Here is a 27,727-nt window from a genome sequence, read left to right as displayed (position 1 = left end):
TTAAGGCCATTTGAAGAAATGGGATTTTATCTATAATACATGCTATTTAGAGATTAAAGGTTGCCGTAATTAAAACTTTCCCCTGCAAAATAGTAGATAATATATTATTACACAAGAATCTGTATGTTTAGCTAATAGGTTTGTGTAGCGGTTTTGTATCACTGTAACAGTGTCCACTAATTTAGCCGCTCGCATCAAGTAATTAGCATCTGAAGACACTAATTTTACCACATGTAGGTAAATAATGAGCTAATCTATTAATTATTCGCTCACTCTCCCGTTTCTCCTGAACTAATTTTAATTGTCAGGAGAAAAGCAGCAAACTGTTTGCGGAGTGATCCTGGAATTAGCGGATTGATTTTCATATTGTTACATTTTATGAACTGTGCAGATCATTTACCCTTTACTGCAGGCGCTACTTTGACCATTGACCTTTGTTATCCCTGTGACTCATGTTAAACAATGTTTACAGTAGACTATATACAATCTAATGAGTTCAAGATAAATGAAGACGAGAAAATTAAAATAGTAAAAAAAAAAAATGGTGAACTGCTAATTGTTTATATTACAAAATCAGTCTTAAGAACTGATGACTGTAATCAGCAAATGGATTCGGCAAACCATCTAAAGCATTGCCGTCTGACGCAGAACAATGGTGGACATTCCAGTTGAAACAGGATGGTTGACTCGTTGCCCTTTTTGTGGACCTCTTTTGGCAAAAATAAAACCCCTGTATACCAGTAACACATATAAGATTTGTAGTAGTGGTTTATAATATAGGCAGTTTGGACGGTAAGTCAGGGACCAAGCCTTCTAGGGGACCCATGTACACCCTAATCACAAACCTAATTTTAGACTCCAAAGGACCTATACCCATTAAATCCTTGTAAATTTGTTCCTGCTTTTAATAAACATGTACATAAAAGCCATTTCATGACCTTGCAAAGTCCTCCAAATGTCCGGAAACCGCAGATTGAAAGCAGGTAGAAAAGACACATCTTCCATTGCCCAAGAAGCTTGATTCTAGTACCATTCTAATGTAGTAAGTGAATTCAAGATATGTAGGGGCTATATTATTCATACAACCCAGGGCCCATGGCATACTTATTGCACCCCGGCTGCTTGGGCTTCCTCAACCTATGACACTAGTCCTTGTATTCCAATGACATCATTATTGCTTATAGCACATGAAGTCTGCTGCTTAAGATATTTAAAACTTTGGCAGCTAACAATGTAGTGAGATCGGTATCACAGTGGGGTAACATAGGCTCATCAGAGGTGGTGATCTTTAGGGCCCATCATCCATCCATAAAATAACCATGTAGGATTTATAATCAATAAGATCTACTAATACATAATATTTGAGAACTATCACAGACCTAGACCCTAGTGACCCCCAACAATCACTTCCAAAGAGATTGTCTTCTGCTGGATCTTGGGAAACATTATAATGTGTCTGAGTCTGGGCCCATCGGAGAATTCTTTGGCACATTGATGGTCCAGTCCAACCCTGTATGAGATCCTTATATGGGAGACTGGTGTATAGTGGGTCAACATTGCAAATATTAAATCCAATGTCATACTCATGACAACAATCATAAAAGTAATGAAACATTCCTTAAAAAAGTGAAACATAATAAGACCCGAGTAGGTACATTTTCCATAAATTGACATAAAGGTATGTTTTAGCTAGAATTCAAAAAATAAGTAGGAACCTGGGAATTTGTGACTTCTCCAACCATACCATGTAACTATAAAAATATGCAGAATTCTAGATATTTCTTCAACTAAAATGTCATCAATAATGTCATCCTAAATTTTATACACTTTAAAACAGGGAATGTTCCATATTGCATGGAAAAGCCTCCGACCTAACTTTCACTAAATTTTTTTTTTTGCTTGAAGTATAATCTGACTGTAAGAGAGCTGTACATTGACTTAAAAAATGTAAAGAAATTATACATGTTAATATACATAATTATTCACATTTTCTTCAAACAAGACTTTGATGAATCGGCTGGTTATGTTGATGAATATAGATAAATTACTTTGGAGTCAGATGGCACTATCACTGCATGTACAGCGCTACAGCCTTATATGGGGTTTTGATTGAAAAGATGCAACTGCATACAATTTCCCAGTCAGCACATCCATTAACATAACACCAATGACATCATGTATCTATTATGTTACCTGAATCATAATCCCCCCACAATATGGAGATCAGGATCATAGTTTAAGTCCTTCCACTGTAAAAATACACAAACATATCTTTCTTGCACTCCATGTATTGATGTTGCATATAGATGTAGGAATAGATAACACGTTGGGGTACATTCACTGTATTATGTTTTTATGCATATATTTATTTTAGCTTATATTTATATTGGAAAGTTCTGTCATTCAGACGTTGTGTATTATACGCTATGTGAATTTTTTAATGTAAATGAGCTGTAACAAAATAATTTCCCCATTGGTGATTATTAAAGTTCTAATCTATCTAATCTATCAATCTATCTATGTAGCATATTAGAGTGTAAATTGGAATATTCAAGGAAAAAAAAGTTAATTATTCTAATTTCAATTTTTTTAACCAATTTACTATTTTTGTAATTTACTTAATCTACTATACAACAATTTTATCTGTCCATCCTACTTTTTTCCCATAAACAATCTGTGATAAAATCACATCATTTTACAGGAATTTATTTAATGTTTTACCTATTTAAAACATTCATAACCAGAACAAACTACATGACCAGTGCAGTCTTCATGGCCGAGACAGACTTCATAACCGAGACAGACTTCATGACCGAGACAGACTTCATGACCGAGACAGACTTCATGACCGAGACAGACTTCATGACCGGGACAGACTTCATGACCGGGACAGACTTCATGACCGGGACGCACTTCATGGCCGGGACGCACTTCAGGGCCGGGACGCACTTCATGGCCGGGACGCACTTCATGGCCGGGACGCACTTCATGGCCGAGACGCACTTCATGGCCGAGACGCACTTCATGGCCGAGACGCACTTCATGGCCGAGACGCACTTCATTGCCGAGACGCACTTCATGGCCGAGACGCACTTCATGGCCGAGACACACTTCATGGCCGAGACACACTTTATCAACTGAGACAGACTTCATTAACTGAGACACACTTTATCACTGAGACACACTTTATCACTGAGACACACTTTATCACTGAGACAGACTTTTTCACTGAGAGAGACTTTTTCACTGAGAAAGACTTCATGACCAAGACAGACTTCATGACCAAGACAGACTTCATGACCAAGACAGACTTCATAACTGGTACAGGCTTCATAACTGACTGACTTATGACCAAGATGGATTTAGGAACAAGCTAGCTTTCATGACTAAGACAGACTTCCTGACCAAAACTGACTTCATGGCCGAGACAGATTTACTATCCAGCACAGACTTCATAACCAAACTTTATACTCGGGACAGACTTCATGACCAAGACAGATTTAATAATGGGATAGACTGTGACAAAATTCATGATTGTGGATAACTTATTGACCGAGCCTCTGTTTATGTTGGCGCCTTGATTTCTGTTTGATTTCTGTCTCATATTCTTAGTTGCTGTGATGAATGCAATCTGTACTTATAAGATGCCATTGACTTACAAGGTGGTCCATTGCAGTTTGTATGGATTTTTAAATATTTCTGAAGGAAAAAATGGAGCCGCATGGTGCTATTCTTGTCTAATCTGGCTGTTTGGACACAATTTATGGTAAATGTATTCTTCCTAAGACAATTAACAGAAACTTTCCACCACTATAAACATGTATCAGGTTTGCCACCGCTCTATTTGTCTATGATAAAAGTGTTCTTTCCATGGAAGACTGCTGTAAGGAAGCAGTAAATGGTAACATATGGATAGAGCTTAGAAGTGCTCATTTTAATTGAGCCATTGGAGAAATGCATTTGCAACCTTTTACGCCGGGAACTCTAATTAGATTTGTGCATGCAGAAACATCGTTCACATGAAAAACATTTCTATAAACTAATATGGTCTTTTCACCATCGCCCATATTGGACTTCTTTTGAAAGTCACGTTTTTACATCAGGTTCCAGAAACCAGAATGTAGTAATGTTCTTTTAATCCCCGAGATCGCTGTGTTGACAGAAACATTTATAAACATTGGCTATGTGAATTAGACGAGTAAATTAGATTTTCAAGATGATGATTGGCATGACAAATAGTGGATATTCTAATAATTCACAGTCAAGCAAACAATGAATCTTCTTCTAAGCAAACATTATATGAAACTTCATTTATCCTGTGTGACCAGCAAGCAAAGGTTGGACTTTAATGAATGGAAAGTAGCAGTGAGGTCAGTTTTAAAAGCCTCCCAAGCTGAATGTCTGACATCTCAGAACATTAAAACAGCCAGCATGGTAATTATTGTTTTGGCGGTCAATGGAAGTCAGTCTGTGGCTTCAGGAGCATAAAATAAGCATTATAATACGGAGAAAAGAGAAAAGTCTTATTGTGATTTTAATATTGTTGAGAATATAAACTATACTTGGTTTATAAGTGGGTATACTTATAAAGAAGAAATTATTTTGGGCAAAGAACATGGCTATTCTGTATCTTGGTACATTCTATATAATAAGTTTACCAGACTAGTATACTTCTTTAGGAAAACTTTACTTTTATACACTTGAACTTAACCAAATTGTGATGAAGACAAAGGGGGTCATTTATCTTATCTCTGTTTGTTTTGGATAGTTTTTGTCTGTCTTTTGTTACATCTGCTACTTTGGTAATTTATCAATCTCACTTGTTCTTTGTGTTAAATGTTTTTTTTTAAATCTCTTTTTGAGACATTTGTTGCATGTTTGAAAAATGTCGCAAAAATGTCTCAAGTCATTTCTTTCCATTTTCTACGTTTTCCATAAGTATGGTTTTGTCTGGATTTTTTGTGTCCAAAAAAAAATAGCAGATTTGAAATGATAAATGTCATTTGAGATATTTAGCACATCTAGAATAGAAGATAAATGTGTCTTACTGATGAAAAACAAATGTCCGGTGGACATTTCAAAATGTCCCAAAAGGAACAAAAATTGCAATGTGCCAAAAAACAAGACAGAAAAAATAGGAAGAAATATAAACATAAATGACCCCTAAATACTTTTGCCCAGTGTTCTACTATTCAAAAATCTTATTTCGGTCAAAATACCATTTTTCGGTCAACATCTTCCAAAGACATGCTCTTTCTACTCTACATTGAAAACTGTATTAGGACTGCGTAAAATTGGAGAAGGTGTGATGCTACAAACCTATGACAATCTATGGGATTTCATTCTAAATCTTTTCATAAATTACAGTTTAATGTCAGCCAAACCACTCCGATTTCAGCAGGCCTGGTTAAGGGAAAAGAAGGATCTGGCATGCCGAACTTTATCCGTCATTGATATACTCTCCTTAACAAGCATTGCGAGAGAGGTGGGATATTAACTTTATATGAGGGAAAGTCATAAAAATATTCTCAGGTCTCAATTTGAAGTAGAACCATAAAACGTATTGATTGTGTTTAAGGGTTATGGGTGAACACGGAAGTCGATGTCCTTCTACATCAGGTGATCAAATTTAACAAATGTAAGGAGGTTTAGAAGTAGACATCCAACCAAATATTTTCCTTGCCAGAATATAGCAAACTACTCATGAATGTTATTTAAACACATAAAAATGTGTAAAAGGTAGATCCCAGCATAAATGTTAGATGGGAAAAAGAACTGTGAAAGAACTTTGCTACTGTCATGTCCAACTAGTTGCACATTAATGCAGCAATTCCATGATAACTGTATTTTGGGACATGAATGGTAAATTTAAGGGAAATTCATGTCTTATTGAACAAAAAGGGGGTAAACAAGAGTAAAGGAAAATATAAAACAGAGCAAGGTAGAAATTTATTTTGAAACTTGTCCATTTACCTATGAAAGATCTTCTCAAAGTCACATGCAAATGAGCTGCGAAGAGAAACTTTTGACTAAAATCAATCACTGGAAGCATCACTTTAGAGGCTTCTTTCTTGAGCTCTACAACACATAGAACCATGCTTTGGTATCATATAAAAACCACAAGCTTCTAACCTGATACCAAAACATAGCTAGAGGTGCTGTAGAGCCCAAGATAAGGGCACCTGAAGTGATGCTTTTACGTCATCCTCTAAAAGTGACTCATTTCAGCCAAAAGTGTCTCTTATCAGCTAATTTGTATATGACTTTGGAAGTAACTTTTTTTGTAGGTAAACAGGCAAGAATTAACAATAAAGGGAGTAGATACTTAGCCTGTTTTTGTAGGGTTATAGAGGTTGTATACTAAATGTATACCATGATTAGAAGTCCTAGCTAGAGATGAGTGGACCTGGGACTTGGGGTCCAGGTATGTCCTGCACGACCCGCACATATTGCAGGATTGTCGGCCGTACAGCCATTCAGGCAAATTGACTCCCTACTTACTAGCGTTGGCTGTAATTGGCCAGTGCAGCAATATGTCTGGGTCGTGCGGGCTAATCTCTAGTCCTAACCTCAGAGAACATTATAGAAGCACATGGACTGTTTCCACATGTTAGGTGATTATGTGAAAAAACTCTCTCAGATACAAGTGTCTATCACTCATTCAATACAAAACTGTTTATGGGTAAAAATGAGAATCATCAGTATTAATAAAAATAATGACAAACCAATCATCATCTTAACAGAGTATGACAGTCGTGCTCTTCAGCACATTATTGGTGCATTGATCTACATGGTGGTTGTTATAACAGCAATCTGTCATGAGACTATATTGAACTTTTCGTTTTACCATCAATTTATGTTCACAAAAAAAATCCACAGAGGAAAAAGTCACAACAAGAGTATAAAACTGTAAATAAAACACATAAACCCGTATACAGTGTATAACCTATACTCGCTGAAGTGTCATAGGAAGCCACAATGTAATATAGCTAAGTACAAGACAGATAGGCAAACATTCTGAATGTTTATTTTAGAAGATACAACAGGACACCATGTAACATTTGTTGAACGAATCAATAAATTACTTATCAACATAGGGAGATGTTCTTGTGCAATGTCTTTGGCTAATACACGGCCTCGTGAACACAATGAACAGGATATGTAAATTTCTCTCTATGGAAATATCCTGGTCACAGAGACACCTGTTCAGGTGATGTCAAAGTCAATGCCCTCTCAACTAGAGTTTATATTAGCTAATATGTATATTGCAAAGTCTCAGTAAAGTGTTATTTGGCTGAATATATTTTAACCATTTATTCTTGGCTATAAGAGCTTTTTGCAGTGCTACCTATGTATTTCGTTTTCCTTGTATTCCTCATTGTAGACTATAGAGGGAATGTTTGAATGCTATATTGTAGTTTTTTGATATGCAATTCCTAGGTATTGTATTTTGCACCAATTTTGCCCAATTTACAGAGTGTCGGCAACACAAAAAACTTCCCAACCTTCACAACTTGTCTCTTTTTTCCTCCCAATGTGAAAATGGTTTTTGGCTTCCGACGTGTTCTATACAATTATTTTGAACGTGTTTTTGGTGCAATTTTTGGAGCTCATTTAGACCGCTCTAAAGCATTTATTAGTGCTTGTACGTCAATTATTTAACAAACAAGCCTTGAAATAGTTGTAATTCCTGGAGTGCGACCAGAAATTGTGACTATTATCCACCTTATGCCACCTCCAAGCTAAGTGGGCATGGAGGGGGGTGAGAAGGGACCATGACCACATAGTGGGCCGTTAAGGGGCGTTCCTGTACATTAGCTGTAGCCTGCACCAGGATACACTAATCAAAGTTGCCCTGCTATCCCCTGGATATATCAGGACCCCGGAGCCTCTAGAAACTTCTAACATGGCAGGAGGGGCAGGGTTTACACCACGTGCCAGTGTGTGATAAAACCCCTCAATGTGAAAGGAAAGCTATTATCTCATCCAGTATTTCATACCAAAGGCTGGGAACACATGTTGGAAATGCAAAGATCGCACTTAGAATCCACACGAATTACTGACATGCTGCAGATTCTGAAAACAGGGCATACATGTTCTGCTATTCATAAAATATAAGCCACATATATGAATCAAAATCTCCATTAATTTTAGAATTTATAATGCCATATAATAAAAAAATTACACGTCACATTACATAAACTTTTAATAAAATATGCTCCTTAAAAATGACCATACAAAACCCCCCAAATTCTGAAATTCTACGCAATATTTTGTCACCACAAATCTAAACCTTAGATTTATTATTGTACACCCCTGTATTTGAGTAGATAAGCTATAATGCTTGTAAAGTGCTGAGAAGCTGTGAAACTGTTGGAATTGTTAGCCTTTTTTGCATATAAATTGTCTGCTTATTTATTGCACACAATGTGTAAGAATTACAGGAATCTGATGACCGACCTTGAGAGCTTTCTGACTCTTTCCAGGAATTAAATCTGGATATTCATAGAGCATCTTTATCTGTTGGCTTATTTAATAGTTACATTGGCACATCTAGAAAGCCCTCAAGATGGATGCATAAATAATTGTATTGTTAAACATTATTGTTCTCACCTTTCCTTCCAATTTTAAAATTTTGTACAGTAAAGGAATGAGCAATCAGAAACCCAAATATCATTGAAAACATCATAGAATGTTGATTACCAACATAAAACTTTTCATCTGGAAAAATATAGTGATTTATTCAGGTTCTGGATCGGATTGTAGGGAGGGCTCCAGGGGCACGCGCCCCTGGTCCCCCACCACCTTACTCAGAAGTGCCCCCCGCCATAATTATCCGTCATTACTGGTGTGATGTGTGGTGGTGTTGCTGGAAGTGATGCGCGGCAGTGCCACCATGCCACACATGCGCCTGCCTTCAAGCAATGAAAGCATAAAGTACTCAATCGCATTCTGCATGCAGTGTGCTTTTCAGGAGCTGCAATATATTAATATTAATGAAGATGTGCTATATTAATAATATTAATTTTAAATAGTAATGTGTACCACTGTGTGGGCTACATTCAGTTGGGGCCCCCTACCAGATTTTGCAGCAAGGGTCCAACCTTAATCCGCCCTGTTCTCAGTACACAGTAAATCAGCAGTGTATGTAATGATAGAGGAGTAATATACTCTACAGCTTTCAAAGACATAGAAATAACCTTAAAGAGGTCATCAAATAGACAACCTCTTAATAGAACTTTTGTTACTTGTCAGAAGGTGACAGCTCATAGACTTTATGTAACGGGAATCTGTCATGTACACCATCAATATAATATGTTACATATGGCAATACAGCAGACTGCATTGAAATTAGGAATGTCTTCTTTTTACAAAATCTTTATGCTATTGTTTTTGTAGAAAATTAAATTTTTTTCTGTATGTTAAGGATGAATTTGATGTACCATGGGCATGTATATGCTGCCTGGAACCTCTGGCCCTCTCAATGGAGTGTTGCCCAGCCCCTTGGCTTGTAATCCAAATCTTTCGCTGTACATCTTTGCCCGCTGCTCCCTGGAATTACTGTGACGCATTCAGCACATGCCCAGTATATCCAGGAAAGATAAGAAGAGAGAAGTGATGAGCTGAGCATGTGCTGAACTCTGACCAATGCTTAGGATTTCGATTAGAAGTTGTAGAGGCAGAGGAAGAAGGAGGCGGGAGAGGCCATTTTCTGGGAGCCATACACATGCCTGTGGGCCCTAAACTACTCATTAGCATCTCATAAAAAAGTTTTTGATTACAGTTTCCCTTTAAATGTAACTTTTAAAAATGTTCTAGATAAATGTACATTAACAGTGTCAATGATCCACAGACTAGAGTATGACCTGATACACTAACTATAGGCCACATACTCAATTCTACAGTATTCATATTGGCGTTCCAATCATTAGAGCCTGTTATGTTGCAAATTAATTTTACGCAGTGTAATAGATAGAAGTCTGGTGTATTTCATGAACATACAATGATACTAACAGAAATAATTAATTTCTAGCGCAAGCTGACACACATGGCTGAGGAGAAATATGCAAAGGCAAGTAATTCGGTAATATGTTAAGGATCAAACTACAGTATATTGAGCAAATGCAAATGCAATAACATTTTTCGAAAAACTGGGGTAATTCCAGATGGTCCGTGCCAGTTCTGATTCTGGGTTACTGGATATGACGAAGAGACGTGAAATAATATTAATTAGAATTGTAGGATATTTCAGAGAATACGAAAAAACACTATAAACAACAACATAAGTTGTGTTGTTCTTGTAGCTTACAATTACTAAAGGGCTACTCGGTGGACCCCATAAATGGTGGGAATGTTGATAGACATATAATTCATCTTATTTAGTATACTGCTATTATCTAATCCTATTGGAATTCATTGATTTATGGGAAGTGTTATGTTTTAGCTGGGGTCTCAGTACTGCTACAGAATCCAATATTCTTTGTTATGTACAAACGTAGGTTTGTATTTAAGTTGAATTTGTATGTAAGTCGGAACTGTATATTTTATAATCGTAGCTTCAGACAAATTTTTTTTGCCCCAGTGACAATTGGAGTTTCAACATTTTTTTTATGTAATGGGACCAAGGATTATCAATAAAGCTTCATTACAGACACCTTACAGCTGACCATTGCAGTCGGGGACTAAAGTAAAGCATTCAGAGAGATTCACCAAAGGTCACAGTTGGCAGAGAGATCTGTTTAACTAGGGGTCGTCTGTAAGAAGGGTGTCCTTAAGTAGGGGACCACCTGAATATCTAAAGCTGAAACCCCTAGCAGAATACATACAGAATATTAGGGTAGCCATACATTACATTGCAAGCACTTTCCTCTGATAAGATATATTCATGATAAGATCTCTATATTCAGTTGCTCTATTGATTTAAAGAGGTCATTTCAGGGGGCGGGCTTAGGGTACAGGAGACATTTTTATTTGGTGGGAAGCTGTTTTTTTCGGGAAGGGAATTTTAAAAAAGAAGTTTTAAGATTCTAAACCCGCTATGAATAATGAGTGGATTGAAAAGATTTTAGTCAGAGTTTTACAATGTCAAGAATATTATTAACTTAATCAGAGCTGCTCTCATTTGGAACTCACTATGGACTGTCATAAATAATTAAGCAACCCTTTAAATATTTAAATCAATCTCTATTTATTGCCTTAGTAGAAATGTGATGTAACCTTTTTATAACCTGAATTTAAAGATTACTTACACCCATAGCCTATATAAACTTATCTCAATATATTAATATATAGCAAACTTTATAAAAATGTGTATTTTGTTATTTAGTATCTGTATATTAATAAAGCAATTAACTAACTCTATACATGAGAGTTTTACATTTTAAAAGCTATATTCTTCAAATTACTCCACCACTTTCTGCCACATGGGAGGCAAAAAAAAATCAATTGGATTATAAATCAGTAAGTCCCCCCATACACACTGGATGAAAACTGTCTTAGGAAGACCTGATTGTGCATGTATGTTAGAGCCAGGGATTCTTTAGTTTTTATTTTCGTCATCCATTTTTCAAGCCCACACACCACTTTCTCCAAAAGTCATGGGGCCGAGAGAGGGACAGACCCGAGCGGGAAGACCAGCCAAATAATAGAGTTTTAGAGCCGACCTAAAATATCCTAGCATCATTAATGCTAGGTTGAGCTATAATAATGTTAGAAGACTACTACCTCTACCTCTGTTCAATGCAGGATTAGCCGGAGCTAAGGCTACACAATGCTTCTTCAGTCTGCGAACCTGGGTTCTGCACATCCGCAGGGCGCCGGCCACCGGCTGTGCAGTCTCGGCACTGAAGCTGGAGCTACTGCGCATGCACATGCAGAACCCAGCTACGCAGATGAGTGTGTGCAGCTCCTCGTAGCTGAATGCTGAAGATGCATTGGTAGGCAGAACGTAAAAGACTACTGGGGCGTGGAGTAGCCGCGCCGTGTAGCCTCAGCTCCAGCTACTCCATGCCCCAGTAGCCTCTTTAGGACATTTGCATATTATGGGAATTAAAATTAATAAAAGTTCCAGGCCACGAAATAATTAGCCTTAAAAAGGGCTATACTACTATACATTAGAGGAACCTGCCACTGGATCTACCTTAATAGGTTGATCCATGGTGGTAGGTCTCCTTTAATAAAAAAAAAATAAAATTGGACACTGAAAAAAATCTTTTAGGGAGGATATACTTTCAGAGGGGCGAAGAGGTTTCATTGTATACTAGAAAAAAGTTCACATCACTTCCCTCCTACACTATATTAAAAATCATCTCAAATGACAATAACTATTTAACTTATTAGTAACTGAATAGTATCTAAGCCAATGTTGCATGCCTATGCTGCAAGAAAAAGTAAAGATCAAGAAGTAATTTTTCACCCCTTGTTAACACTACTATCTTCTGGAAATTGAGCGGTAGTACCCTTCATAGCCACAACAACATGCCTGGGATTGTGCCTTGATTTCAAAAGGAAGGGGGTGCAATGTCTGCTCAAGTGATGTTTGGCATTTGGCAGATAACTGGTAGTGTCAGGAGTCAACCCCCCACTCCCAACGCTCCTAATTGATCGAGTATGGATGACTTATCCTAACAGCAGGTCATCAATATTCAAGTCCTGGAAAACACATTTAATGGTTATATCCAGGTAGCACAACATATGTGCCTGTAGGCTTTTCATTTGGTTTAACTGCTTGACTGGTGTATTTTATGCACATCATGTCCATTTTTCATGCATTCACAATGGCAGTTCCCACTTTTCAACATTGGGAGGGAGAATTTTGATATATACGTACAATTGAGGGAGAAAGATCTAGTATTATACATAAAAATCCAGTGTTACTGAGATAACTTTAAGATAAATTTTGATTCCTAAAGAATCTAAAGAGCTATATGTGTACACACTTGTATGTATGTATATATATGTATGTGTGTGTGTGTATTTTAAAAAAGCTTCCATTTTCTGTTTTTCCAATCTCTCTTGATATTGTCCATTCGGCAAACTATTTCAGGCACCATTATGTATGTCTGTGCATTTTTTAGATTATGCTTCAAAGACACTTACATAAAAAAAATGCCTTTGCTTTGAAGAAAATGTATTTTATTTTTTTTCTTTTAGTACAACACATTAACATCAAATATCTTGTGTAGTAAAATGATTCAAGCCCCTGGAACTCAAATAATTTTCTAATAAAAAATGCATGAGAAAAATAAATGCACTTTATGTTCCACAAGAAAAGGCAGTTTCAACAGACTAATACTCAAAGAAAATTCATTTTATCAACCAGCCATTCCATTCTTTGGTGCTGTTACAAGTTCCTTGCAGTTGCTAAGCAACCATAATTCATAGTACCTTTTAATGGATACTCTGCTACTGGTGAGAACATTAAGGTGAAGAGAATAAATGCCTTGGGTGAATCTTGAAATCTTTCATTATGCATGTCATTCTATTTCTGTAATGCTATAATGCTGAAATGTTTCTGTGGCAGGAAACTGAGTTGTGGTAATTGCATATTCCACTCATATATGTTTTGTAAGCAGAGCAGCACGTACTTGTCTAAAATGAGTTATTTCAAACATGATTGAAATTGGCCTTTTCTACTCCTAAAGGTAGTAAATAAATCTAAAGGGAAAAAAAGAGCAGCTCTGCTATAAAATGTTGGACATTTCTAGAAAGAACAACACGATTTTATAGAATAAATAAAATGTAATTACTCGCGATGCTGATCAACCTCTGTACAATATGGAAAGTGGAACCTAAAACAATGCACTGGATAGGAAAAGAAGAGAAATTGGTGCTATTTTGTATAACCGGCATTGGATTTACTATATGCTTCTATAAAAGATAAATGCGTTATCACCCGGATGTGATAGGGCATCTAATTGATAAATTCCGAAGCCACCAGTATTGCAGCAATTATGTATTATTAGTTCTGATGACATTATGATCATTTAAAATTCTGTACATTTGACAGCAATTAATATATGATAGCGTATTTTAATAAGAGACATAAGATTTGCATATATGCATCTCTGGGCTCCTATCATTAAAAGAATAGACCAGTTTAAAAGGTTAATATGGATGTTAATAAAAGCAAATATATGTATCCAAACTAAATGTGACCCTTTGTGGCCAAAAAAAAAATGAAACTTACAAACAGATGCCATAAAAATAAAAAAAGGGGGGGGGGATTTAAAATGACTGGTGTATTGAGTACCAGTTCAAAATCCCCCTTTCCTTGCCTGCATACTATAGGCCGGATGTACTATAAGGTGGAAACAGTTCAAGAGGAAAGGTGGTCGTGGCACATCCTTAAAACAATGTATTTTTATTTGATCTTCTTATAAAAAGGGATTAGTAGGAGTCAAACCTATGCGTTTCAAGCACTTTGTGCTCTTAGTCATGGTATGGTGTACTAAGAGGTGCGCGTAAATGAAATCACCGCCAGGTCAGACATGGTAGGAATCTTAATTGTAGTCTTTGGCAGTTTTCCAGGTTTGCAAGCCCCAGCCTGCCCCAAGTTGGAGAACCAACAAAATGTCACAATTCTTGTCTTCCATAGTCTCTAGAATGTGGTGCAGCATTCTGGCAAAAAAATGTGGCACCTATTTTAGCCATTTATTATTACTAGTTTTGTATCGGGACAGATCTATGGTAGATAATAGGACATGGGTTAGTATAGGAGACATGACCTGAGATGCAATAATTTTTGGCTGAAAATGTCATGGAAAATTATGCAAACTTTAGAAAGGCAATCTCTGCATAAGATTTGTCAACAACCCGAACCACAAAAATAATCTGATGAATTTACAGACAATAAGTGGAGGCCAATATATTGGGGCACATTTACTAAGAACAGTACTATGTGCAGTGTACCTATGTAGTGTGCAGAGGGCACCAGATTCAGGATTTCAGGCACACGTTCTGCATGAATTTGGCGCTCCCTCCACTGTCCCAGTGCAACAACTTTTTTTGGGTAAACCTTTAACATGGGGCGTGTAACACAATTCTGTCGGACTTTGCATGATAAATCTGGTGTAGGTCTGACTGAGCACCGGAACGAATTTGTATTTTGCATGATGCCTTGCGCTGCTGCTCGACAAAAGGGTCGCATGCGGCACTTCTTACATACCCATGCAAGCAGATTGCAGCTAAAAGAATGTACAAAGTCTGACGGAAAACTGGCGCAAGGGCCTTAGTAAATGTGCCCCACTGTTTGAAAACAAAATGGAAGATCATTTTTAAGACTGACATCTAAACCCAAGTTAAGGCAGTTTCCCCTCTTCAGTCTGTCATATATAAGGCTCTGAAGTTTAAACGCGTACAATTCGCATTATCCTTCTCGCATTTCCTCTCTGCCCCAGGCCCTGGTCATGACACATGACCATCAAACAGACTTAGACTACATCGTATATATCCCTCTGAGGTTGACTGGTGTGGACCATTTTTGATGCCATCAGTAGACCTTTTATTAAGAATAGGTCTATTATAACCTACTGCATATTAAAGGCCTTGGATTTTCATAGAAGTATCATCTTTTGGTTCCAAAGCGCCTGAATAATTTATAAGCCTCTATGATTTACACTACTACTACATAATATGTTTTATGCTATTACCTTGTAAAATTATCATGTTAATAAATTATAAACTAGGCAATGAGTCTAAAAATCTCATCCGGCATTTTCTCTGCCTTAAGCCACACCTATCTTTACAATTGTATTATTCAGTCATCAATGCTGAGTGATCTTCCTGGAATAATTCATTTTAGCATAATTATTTTCCACAAGGTTAAAGGCAAGGATTTATTTCTACCTCCAGCATTATATGTTTGCATACACTTATCCTAAAATACTGCAATTGAACTAATTGCTGTGTAGAATTTTTTTTTTTTTAAAAGAGGCGATCACATTTCTAAAATAATATATCAGAAACCACAATGTGTGAAAAATAAACCAGAGGAACATTATCATTTGTCAGAGTAGAAAGAGAAAAGCTAAATATGACCCACCTAGCAGGAGGTCACAACCAATAACCATTTGTGAAGATGGAAATGGCCTGACCGAAACATAAAATGCAAATGACTGTTTTCTAGAGATTTCGATTCAAGATTACAATTTAATTTGAAACACACGTAATTGAAACTCAAATGTACTATAAGGTACTTGGATGGTTGAAAGCAAATATTTGTACACATGTGGTTTTATTATGCTTGTTGTATCTAATACTAGATCTAACACAGACATGAATAGTGGAGAGGAAGAAAATAGTAGCGGGATAATGTTTCTGTACAAAATGGATGACGAAAGTTGATACATTGCATCAAAGTAGGAGGAACATACCTTTTAAATAAAGCTGGGTTCACATCATGTTTATGGTATATGTCTGTGCTGTATGTTGTAAAGACACATCGGGAATCTGCCTGACATGTCCTTGCAACGTATGGCCAAAAACATAATGTGAACCCAGCATAAGTCACCATATTATTTCATTTTAATTATTCTTATGTTTTGGCACTATATCAATTTTTATCCACTATATCAGTTTTATCCACTATATCAATTATATATTCATATTGAGGCCTCGTGTGCATTTTGGGGCCTGTACGCAACAAGCCCTGTGCCGTTGATTGTGGCCCATCTGCCATAGATGTCTATAGGAAATGACTGGCTGTGCCACAATTATGGGCAGGAAAAGGATATGACCTATCAGGCATTCGGTATGTTCACGGCACAGTGATGCATGGTGCCTCATGTTGGAAGGACCACACCGTGGTTGTGCCCAATAGAAAGCAATGGGACGGGGAGCTGTTTGTGTTGCTAGCCCACATTTCTGTACTTGCATTTTTAACAATTCCATAGTATTATGTGGATTATTGGAATGGACAGGCCACTCAGGGTCGGTCTGGCCCGCCGGGGGGCCGGTGAATCCCCCGGTGGGCCCCGACTCCTGTCACTATAGCATGGGCCTTTAACCGAGGCTGCTCCTCTACTACTAACAATAGTATTTGCATCATTCAGATGCAAGTACTATTTCTTACAGCACCGCGCAGGACCTCCTGTGCGGCGCTGCTGTGACCCAGGAAGCCCTTGCTAGCGCTTCCTGTGTCACTACCACAGAAGCAGCCAGAGGAGCGAACAGGAGGAGGAGCGAGGGGGAGGAAGCGCGGGAGCACCACATTCAAATCTGTGGCTGCTCTCCCTGGAGGTGCAGCCCGGGCAGAGCTGACAGGAGAAGCCCCGCCCACCAGCCCGGGCCTGCTGCACAGAGGAGACAGCTCCATCCACTGCCTGACCTGGACCTGCTGCTGGATATGAGGTAAGTGTAATGTGTATATGTATGTGTCTTCCCTGTGTATGTGTGTTTTGTCATGTGTATATATGTGTGTACAACATGTCCTGTGCTTGTATATAGACTGATAACATGTAATAGCTGTATATATAGGTGTAATGTGTTCTATATGTGTGTGTATATAATGGTATAACATGTATTAGGTGTGTGTGTGTATGTGTATATAAAGGTTTTACATGTGATATATGTGTGTATATGCAGGTATACCATGTAAAGGGTGTAGATATAGGTGTAATGTGTGTGTGTATATACAGGTATAACATGAAATAGGTTTATATATAGGTGTAATATGTAATGTGTGTGTATATTTATATATAGTGATTACTGGGGGAGCTTTACACGGTGGTTGCTGGGGGAGCTGTATACAGTGGTTGCTGGGGGAGCTGTATACAGTGATTGCTGGGGGAGCTGTATACAGTGATTGCTGGGGGAGCTGTATACAGTGATTGCTGGGGGAGCTGTATACAGTGATTGCTGGGGGAGCTGTATACAGTGATTGCTGGGGGAGCTGTATATAGTGATTGCTGGGGGAGCTGTATATAGTGATTGCTGGGGGAGCTGTATACAGTGATTGCTGGGGGAGCTGTATACACTGATTGCTGGGGGAGCTGTATACACTGATTGCTGGGGGAGCTGTATACACTGATTGCTGGGGGAGCTGTATACACTGATTGCTGGGGGAGCTGTATACAGTGATTACTGGGGGAGCTGTATACACTGATTACTGGGGGAGCTGTATACACTGATTGCTGGGGGAGCTGTATACACTGATTGCTGGGGGAGCTGTATACACTGATTACTGGGGGAGCTGTATACGGTGGTTGCTGGGGGAGCTGTGACTACTGGGGGAGCTGTATACAGTGATTGCTGGGGGAGCTGTATACAGTCATTACTGGGGGAGCTGTATATAGTGATTGCTGGGGGAGCTGTATACACTGATTACTGGGGGAGCTGTATACGGTGGTTGCTGGGGGAGCTGTATACAGTGATTACTGGGGGAGCTGTATACAGTGATTGCTGGGGGAGCTGTATACAGTGATTACTGGGGGAGCTGTATACAGTGATTACTGGGGGAGCTGTATACAGTGATTACTGGGGGAGCTGTATACAGTGATTACTGGGGGAGCTGTATACAGTGATTGCTGGGGGAGCTGTATACAGTCATTACTGGGGGAGCTGTATATAGTGATTACTGGGGGAGCTGTATATAGTGATTGCTGGGGGAGCTGTATACAGTGATTGCTGGGGGAGCTGTATACAGTGATTGCTGGGGGAGCTGTATACAGTGATTGCTGGGGGAGCTGTATACAGTGATTGCTGGGGGAGCTGTATACAGTGATTGCTGGGGGAGCTGTATACAGTGATTGCTGGGGGAGCTGTATATAGTGATTGCTGGGGGAGCTGTATATAGTGATTGCTGGGGGAGCTGTATACAGTGATTGCTGGGGGAGCTGTATACAGTGATTGCTGGGGGAGCTGTATACAGTGATTACTGGGGGAGCTGTATACACTGATTACTGGGGGAGCTGTATACACTGATTGCTGGGGGAGCTGTATACACTGATTGCTGGGGGAGCTGTATACACTGATTGCTGGGGGAGCTGTATACACTGATTGCTGGGGGAGCTGTATACACTGATTGCTGGGGGAGCTGTATACACTGATTACTGGGGGAGCTGTATACACTGATTACTGGGGGAGCTGTATACGGTGGTTGCTGGGGGAGCTGTATACAGTGATTACTGGGGGAGCTGTATACAGTGATTACTGGGGGAGCTGTATACAGTGATTACTGGGGGAGCTGTATACAGTGATTACTGGGGGAGCTGTATACAGTGATTGCTGGGGGAGCTGTATACAGTCATTACTGGGGGAGCTGTATATAGTGATTGCTGGGGGAGCTGTGTATAGTGATTGCTGGGGGAGCTGTATACAGTCATTACTGGGGGAGCTGTATATAGTGATTGCTGGGGGAGCTGTATATAGTGATTACTGGGGGAGCTGTATATAATGATTGCTGGGGGAGCTGTATATAGTGATTGCTGGGGGAGCTGTATACACTGATTACTGTACGCTGTATATATTTTTTACTACATGGCGGTACACTGTATATATTTTGTACTACATGGCGGTACACTGTATGCATTTTGTACTACATGGCAGTACACTGTATGCATTTTGTACTACATGGCGGTACACTGTAATTATTTTGTACTACATATTACATATATGGGGGGGGTGGTCTCTCTATGGCTCGCCTCGGGCAGCATAAAGGCTTAAATTCTTCACCCCTGTATTGGAGGCCCCTGCCAATGGCTGCAATAATACTCAATGCGGCCGGAAGCGGACGCTTGGGTACTATCACTGAGTGCGTGCACCGCACTCAAACCTTAGATGCTGGAGGGAATGGCAGCATGTATGGGGATAGCAGTTTGCATGGGGGGCATTAATAAAATATGGAGGGGGGGATGGCAGTGTGTCCGATCAGTATTGTAGTCCCTGACTTACCTTCTAGTGTGAGACTGCTCTCAGCTTATATACTGTTATATCTATAGGGTCAGAGAGCCTGGGGTGACTTGTCTATGTGGTGCAGGGATACCAGAGTGGGGTTATTGTCATCAGTTCTTATAAAGGTTTTCAGCATTTCCTTACTGGAAGGTTGGTGCAGTGCGAACACTTACATCCCTAACCACAGCCCAGCCACCAGCAGAAAGCCCTGGAAACCAGGGGTAACTCTTATACTATCCCTAACCACAGCCCAGCCACCAGGAGAAGCCCTGGAAACCAGGGGTAACTCTTATACTATCCCTAACCACAGCCCAGCCACCAGCAGAAGCCCAGGACCCCAGGGGTAACTCTTATACTATCCCTAACCAGTGCCCAGCCACCAGCAGAAAGCCCTGGAAACCAGGGGTAACTCTTATACTATCCCTAACCACAGCCCAGCGACCAGCAGAAAGCCCGGGAAACCAGGGGTAACTCTTATACTATCCCTAACCACAGCCCAGCGACCAGCAGAAAGCCCGGGAAACCAGGGGTAACTCTTATACTATCCCTAACCACAGCCCAGTCACCAGCAGAAAGCCCGGGACACCAGGGGTAACTCTTATACTATCCCTAACCACAGCCCAGCCACCAGGAGAAGCCCGGGACACCAGGGGTAACTCTTATACTATCCCTAACCACAGCCCAGCCACCAGCAGAAGCCCGGGACACCAGGGGTAACTCTTATACTATCCCTAACCACAGCCCAGCGACCATCAGAAAGCCCGGGAAACCAGGGGTAACTCTTATACTATCCCTAACCACAGCCCAGTCACCAGCAGAAAGCCCGGGACACCAGGGGTAACTCTTATATTATCCCTAACCACAGCCCAGCCACCAGCAGAAGCCCGGGACACCAGGGGTAACTCTTATACTATCCATAACCACAGCCCAGCCACCAGCAGAAGCCCGGGACACCAGGGGTAACTCTTATACTATCCCTAACCACAGCCCAGCCACCAGCAGAAAGCCCGGGAAACCAGGGGTAACTCTTACACTATCCCTAACATTAATGCCCTGAGGTGATATCACCACTGCAGCCCCTGTACACAAACCAAGAGCCGAGCACTAGCAGAAAAGGTGGGAGAAAGGGCTTAGCTTATCCTCTGCATCACTGCCCCCGCTAGTGCTTACAAATTCCCTCATCCCAGAATATTTATATGCAGTAGTAGGTGGGCCCCCAAAATCAATTTCACTGGTGGGCCCCAGGCACCCCAGTCCGACCCTGAGGCCACTTTCTTGTTACTTGTTGCTACAGATTTGCTATTTTTAAGGCATGCATGATTGTACTTATAAGGTGACAGGGTTTCACAGTAATAGAGAATGAGCTGTAAATTGATAAGTAACACATTCTATTTAGAGCACTTTTGTGAAAATAATAAAAGAGAAACCAACTCCTTGGGCTATGTTATTTGGCAATCACAGTATGTAAGTATCCATTGTTTTGATGCTCCAATTCATTTAGGAGACACCAGGCACAGATAAAAAAAAATAATGGTGGCACTGTTTTTAAAATATTCATCATATACAAAATCTTTAAATCTTTTCCCCTTTTTTTCTTTAAGATTATATTTTATTTATTTTGGATAAAATTTGGAAATTTGATAAATACTTAACTGTTATTTTCTGCAGCTCGCAGATTTATTTTATAATGTGAAATAGATCCATAAAAATATTTGGTTCATTCCCTTAAAGGATATGTCCAGCATTGCATGCTTCTTTCTTAATGCACTAAGTGGAACTGTTTTCCATGCATAAAGAAAGGACACCTTTGCAAAGAAAATTAATTTTAAATAATATGTAAATGAATCGGAGGCGCTCAGACGTCACGCTCTCTCCACTCCCTGGCTTTCTGACATTGACGGCAGGCTCCTAGCTTCTCGGACAGGAGGTAAAATTACAAGGGGGGAGGAATAAGATAAATTCTGGCGATGCCACAAGGTGGTCGGTTGACGTCAGGTGACTTTAGCTCCGGTGTGACATGGAGCGGGGAGCAGGGCAGCTGGAGGCACGAGTGTCTTGGCCCATTGTATTTACTTTAGTCTCCGCCAAAATAGCTGAAATCTCTGCCAGGTCAGACCTGGTCTACTTGGCAGGCATCTCTTTCTGGTTTAACTAAGTGGCCGGAGGCCTTTTAGTAAATACGAAGTGCAGTTCAAAGCACCAGTATTAGTAAATTCCCCCCATTATGTTCAAAAATTTTACATTTTTCCAGACTGCCTGTTAGTGACCTAAATTCTTTAAGTCATAGTTGTGTTATTGGTTTACATGAATTTTTCTATAACACGTCACGTCAAATAAAATCAAGGAAAGGGTCTGACGCTAAAAGGTTCGCAAACTTTTAAACCTTTCAATTTCAAATACAAGTCTAAAATCATCAAATTCTAGAAGCCGTAAACACTGTGAACAGCAAATCGGAACAACTATGACCAAAGACGCACAAGGAATCAGCAGAATTACTATTTATGTTTCAGATGTCATATCAGATTTTTCTTTGTACAAACTTATTGAATAGAATGGAATAATTTCTAAAATAAAAGGCTTGACTGATAAAGCTATGATAAATTGTGCAAAGAATATCTAATTATTCATTGCCTTTATCCCCCTGTCACATTGTTTAAAAGCATTTCTTTTTACACAATGTGACATCCATTTCATTTCAGACTAATGCTTGCGTTATTTGATATTGAAGTAATTAGACTTGACATCATCTATTCTTTACTGTCCTAAAAGAACTTCCAGACGGGTCTGCTGTTATGTTTTATGCATTACAGGAGCAAAATGCCACAATATTTTGGAAATATTTCTTCAGAAACCAGTAATCAAATTGTTTGTAATCAAATTTTCTGCTGAGCTTTGAAAGCTACATTATTCAATATGCTCCTGATTCTTTTCTGTAATAGCAACATACTGTATTAGAAATGCATGCCGCTTTAATATATCTCCATTTGCTGATTTACAGCATTCCCAATAGACCCTCGGAAAAAAAATTGCTTTCCATCCATAGGTACTGCACAAAACATATGTATGTACGGCTTGTCAAAACAGGGATATTTGAGTACAAAGAAAATCAGCTCTGTTGCAGGAAAAAAACACAGCAATTAAAATACTTGCTGCAGCTCTTTGTTTTGTAACATATTTGCATCATGGGGAAATGGGATGAGTTTCTCTTGAATAATAGCTCAAACAAAACAACCTATCTCTATTATTTTTTTTATGTAATGCTCCTTAAAGATCAAATTTTTAAAAACATTTTTAGAATGGTTTTACTACTGATTGATTGATTTACTGACTGTTGTAATATGATTAGCCTTCTGTATAATGTATAATCAGCCTTAAATGATGAGTAAAATGTAAAGATATGACTAGGGATTATGGCTGAGCAGACTCACTTAAACTTGGGTTGAGCTTAAAAATCATGTCTAGATTCCGTACCGAACCCCAATAAGGACAACGCCCCCTGTAACACCCGCGACTAATGCTGGCAAAGTCACCGATTATGCATGAGCGGACCCACATAAGTTTGGGTTAAGCCAAGTTCGTCGAGAACTGAACTTAAAAAATCTTATCTAGGTTCCGTACCTAATCCAACCAGGACCGCGACTGATGATGGTTAAATCACTGATGGCAGTTAAAACTATGTGGAGCATCAACACTCCCCACTGATAAAAAAAGGAGACGTACATATTCAGATCAATTTCAGTATCGTTGGCGACTTTGCTGGCAGCATTTAAACAGTTAACACCCGCGATCGGTGCCAGCACCCAATCCAAGTACGAAGTTTGTCATTCAGTCCGCTCATCTCTACAAGGGATGCTGGCACTGTACTACTGGACTCTTCCCTTGAATTAGGATGAATGGCAATTTTAGGTGAAGTCCCCTGGAAGGTCAAGCGCAGTTTCTGGAAATGAAAACAGACTCTGTTGTCTTGTGCCAAGTTTATATGTGGGATAGAGATTCCATTAGGAGCGTCTACGGCACATTCCAATAAAAATTGTTATGAAATAATGGACACTCCAATGAACATCCAACAGAACCAATTAGAGTATATTTCACTGTTCCACGCCTGTGTGGAGCAGAAATAAAAAAAGATGTCATTGGAGATGGTAAGTCTTAAGGGTATGTCCACAGGGGACATCCGCTGCACAGTAACAGCATTTTGAATGAGGATTAACTAGTTCTCGTGCTGTGGGTTCTCTCTTCAGCTGTTAATTTTTGTAATGCAGAAATCATAGTATTTCAGAATTTCTTTAAGTGGTAGCAGGCTTTAGATAAATCTTCTGGATCTCCATCATGACAGACATTCTAAAGATGAGTCGTGCCATGTGGATGTAAAGTAACCCATAGAGCAAGGTCAGTAGCCAACTGTTTAGAAGTGTCCATTAAATATGTGATATAATTTTAATCATTACTAAAAAAAAGATTTATGTAATTTATTCTCAGATTCAAACCTATAAGATTAAGCATGGGCACAAATACATTATAAAAAGGAGTTTTTAACAAGAGTAGTTAGACTATGCAACTACATGTCAATGGGAGCGGTAAAATTTGATTAGATAAATTATTTTTAAGACTTTATTTTTAAAACTGAATTTACGATCTGATTGGTTGATTTAGATAACCCACCTCAGGATTTATTTCTACAACCATAAAGTCTTTCCGTTTACAGGAGAAAAATGTAAGCTTTATCTCCAAAGAAAATGAAACTTAAATTTTCTGGTATCAATATCAGAATGACGGGAGTCTTGATTTCAGGCAATGAGTAACAACTACAGATCATAAGATTGAAAGGGCACTGCACATGGCATCAGTATAAATACATATTTTACGGGAGGTTGCATAAGTGATAACAAGTAAATTATATTGTATGACTGAATCCTAAGCAGGTACCATACAAAGTCACAAATGATATGTTTTCAAATAATAGAAGAACGCTGTAAATTCTTATAGAAAAAGTCAATGGCTCATAGGAAATAGGTTAGCCGAAAAATGCCGATATTTAGAGTGGGACTACATATAGTATTGTAAGGTATCTACATATGAAATGAATCACTTATTATAAAATACCAAATGTACATTTCATAAGAATGTCTAATGTAGTCCATTCACACTATATATTCATAGTTAGTAGATAAGTCCATTCCATTAAAAGAACCTATAGCCCTTGTACTTTCTGGAAAAAGGTTGGAGAATATGTTCAGTAGTCTATAAATGTAAAGCTTTTACCCTGAAAACAGGTTGCTAAGGAAACTGCCAAATAGAGGGATTGTATGATTATTTCATCTCCTAATCCAGAAATTCCTTCCAGACCGAAACATTAACAATCCAAATGTGGAACAATTTATCTTTCCATAAAATATTTTCATATTTCACAATCACTCTAACAATTATGTGAAGATTGAAAACGGTGAATACTGAAAAAAAATCATTATCCAACTGGTGAAAAATATAAAACTATCTTACAGTCTATATAGCTGTTAATATCTGAACAAATGTGATATTATATTGTATACGTAGATACGTAGATCAACTTCAACCAATTCATGAATAAATAATTTCATAATGTTCTACTTTTCCAGGAACTAATGAGAGGATCTTATTCATCATCTTCCATATTCTCAACGACAATAAGATCCACTTTAATTTGGGCTATAGCCCAATTTTAACTTTGTCCTAGAAAACATTTCCAATGTTAGAAAATGTACTTCTAAAAATAATAAAAATCAAAAAGCGTTTATTATTATTTTTTCTCACTAAACTAATTGGACCGTCTAGTTTAGTGAAGGAAAAAGTAAATAAATGGAATTTGAATTTAAAAAAATTAAAATTTAATTAAAAAAAAGAATTTGAAAGGATTTTTTTAGGCAGTAAAGTTTTTATTATTATAAAGGTCACAATGCACATTCGTCTTTGGATACCCCGTAATTTCCATTCTAGCTCTTTAGGGTCCCATGCTGTTCTATTTCCCATCAATTCGAGTGCTCAGCCTATCATTGAATGAAATGGGTGCCTGCTGTGGTCAGTGACTGGCTAGATGTTTCCCGTATTGAAAGGAAGAAAAAATTTAAACGTGACAAGGAGAGGGCCTGGCAACCGGAATGCTAGTTGGGCTGGTTGATTATGACTTTCTAAGCCTAAAACATTTTACTTGCCTGAAAGAGCTTATGCCAAGTCCCCAATCCAATATCTATTATTCATTGTACCAACCAATTATACTTAACATATAGTATTAGGATGGAAATAAAGCCCCCATCAGCCCCCAGTAAACAAAAGTACTTTTTTATGTTTTAAAGAAAATCTAACTTCAAAATCCATCATGATAAACCAGGGACACTTACACATAGATCTAGGGCATCGTGACTGCGGTAATCTTCTTGTATTTGGCCTCCTTCCTTCTAAAACCTGCTCCCCCCTGCTTCCTCAGCATTTGTGCAGTGAGCACTTCCTACTGTATTCTCAGTGCTAAGAAAACGGAGAGATGGAGGGGGGATACTGCATGTATAAACTTAACTTACTACATCTACCCATATAAAATCCTAGGGGCCTTATCTTATAAAGTTGAAATAAAAAAACCCAGCAAAGACCATACAGTAGACTGATCAGGGTTCATCAGCAATCAATGAAAGTCATTTAGTATTTTATACTGGGTGACAGGTCATAATTTCTATCAAGGACAGTTTTTTGCATTAATTGAAAACCAAACCTAATGATTTTTCAGCCTAAGATATTTAAGTTTCTGTTGACTTCTTTAGAAAACACATTTTTGGAGGTAAAACCGTTCTAGTTGCCCATGGAAACCAATCAGAAATCTGCAGTGGGAAAATAAAAGCTGAGCTCTGATTGGTTGCCATGGGCAGCTAGAACAGTTTTGCTCTAAGAGACTTCAGATAAATCTCCCCTGATCCATTTGATTTTCTTACCACGGCAAGAGAATTGGAGATCAGAGACCCATCTTGGCTCAGCATGTTTGATACTGTAATCGCTGGCAAATCCATATTTTGTGGGTGAAACTGGAGTAGACCATTCTGATTCATTGGATGACAAAGGGGTGAGTATCCTGACTCGGCCTCAGACAGAGGTACTAGCGCATGTTCTGGCATTGAAGGAGGCGTAATAGGTGGGATGTTAAAGTCTTCATTCTCAAGACTGTGTCCAGGGTAAGTCTGGGAAGGAAACACATGAGATATATTTACTGAAGTATCACAGCAATCACAAACATACATCACTTATTTTCCAAGTAAAGTTATTTGTACTCCATAAAAAGCATAGGTTAAACCCTAATTGATGATGGTGCTGCTCTTTGAGTGTTTTGTTTGGAACGCTATTCCCCCCAAAGGCATAACAAAGTCTGGCATTCGTAGAATTTCCATTAGGCACAGTTTTCTCAAGAATCAAAAATCATTTAATAAATTCCTAGGGCCCCATTAAGATTCTTGCAGAGTCGAATTATTGCTGTATATCTTCTAGTCCAGGTCTGGGGAAAACAAATGTAATTTACAAAATCAACATTTGATCAGAAATGATTTTACTGTACTGGCAAAATACACGTGAAGAGCATACACCAATGCTGGGAATTTTAATATGACACAGATTTTATATACACATAATACATTATGCCCTTAGAGGCCAGATTAATATAGGAAAAATAACTTTTCATCTGCGGTGGTTTTTATTCAGAATCTGCAGGTGTGATATTACTGGGAGGTAGTAGAAAGCTTTTACCAGAGTAATAAACTATGAGGATTGTAGCAAGTGCTGAAACAAACCCTGGTCCTGTCAAATGATTCAAACCAGTAGTTGT

The 27,727-nt window shown here is 38.7% G+C and overlaps 1 protein-coding gene across 2 annotated transcripts in view; it reads right to left on the bottom strand.

Moving 5' to 3' along the window:
* TOX (thymocyte selection associated high mobility group box) overlaps nucleotides 1-27,727 on the bottom strand; it is a 180,628-nt gene that overhangs the window by 50,784 nt on the left and 102,117 nt on the right. For both annotated transcript variants that reach the window (XM_072151845.1, XM_072151846.1), the window contains one exon: nucleotides 26,847-27,089. In XM_072151845.1, the coding sequence (XP_072007946.1) occupies nucleotides 26,847-27,089 (243 nt within the window). The remainder of the gene's footprint in view (nucleotides 1-26,846; nucleotides 27,090-27,727) is intronic.

This window comes from Engystomops pustulosus, chromosome 5 (genome assembly GCF_040894005.1).
Source record: "Engystomops pustulosus chromosome 5, aEngPut4.maternal, whole genome shotgun sequence".
NCBI classification, from domain to species: domain Eukaryota; kingdom Metazoa; phylum Chordata; class Amphibia; order Anura; family Leptodactylidae; genus Engystomops; species Engystomops pustulosus.
Note: the sequence above shows the minus strand (reverse complement) of the source record. Positions and strands in the feature narration are given on the sequence as shown.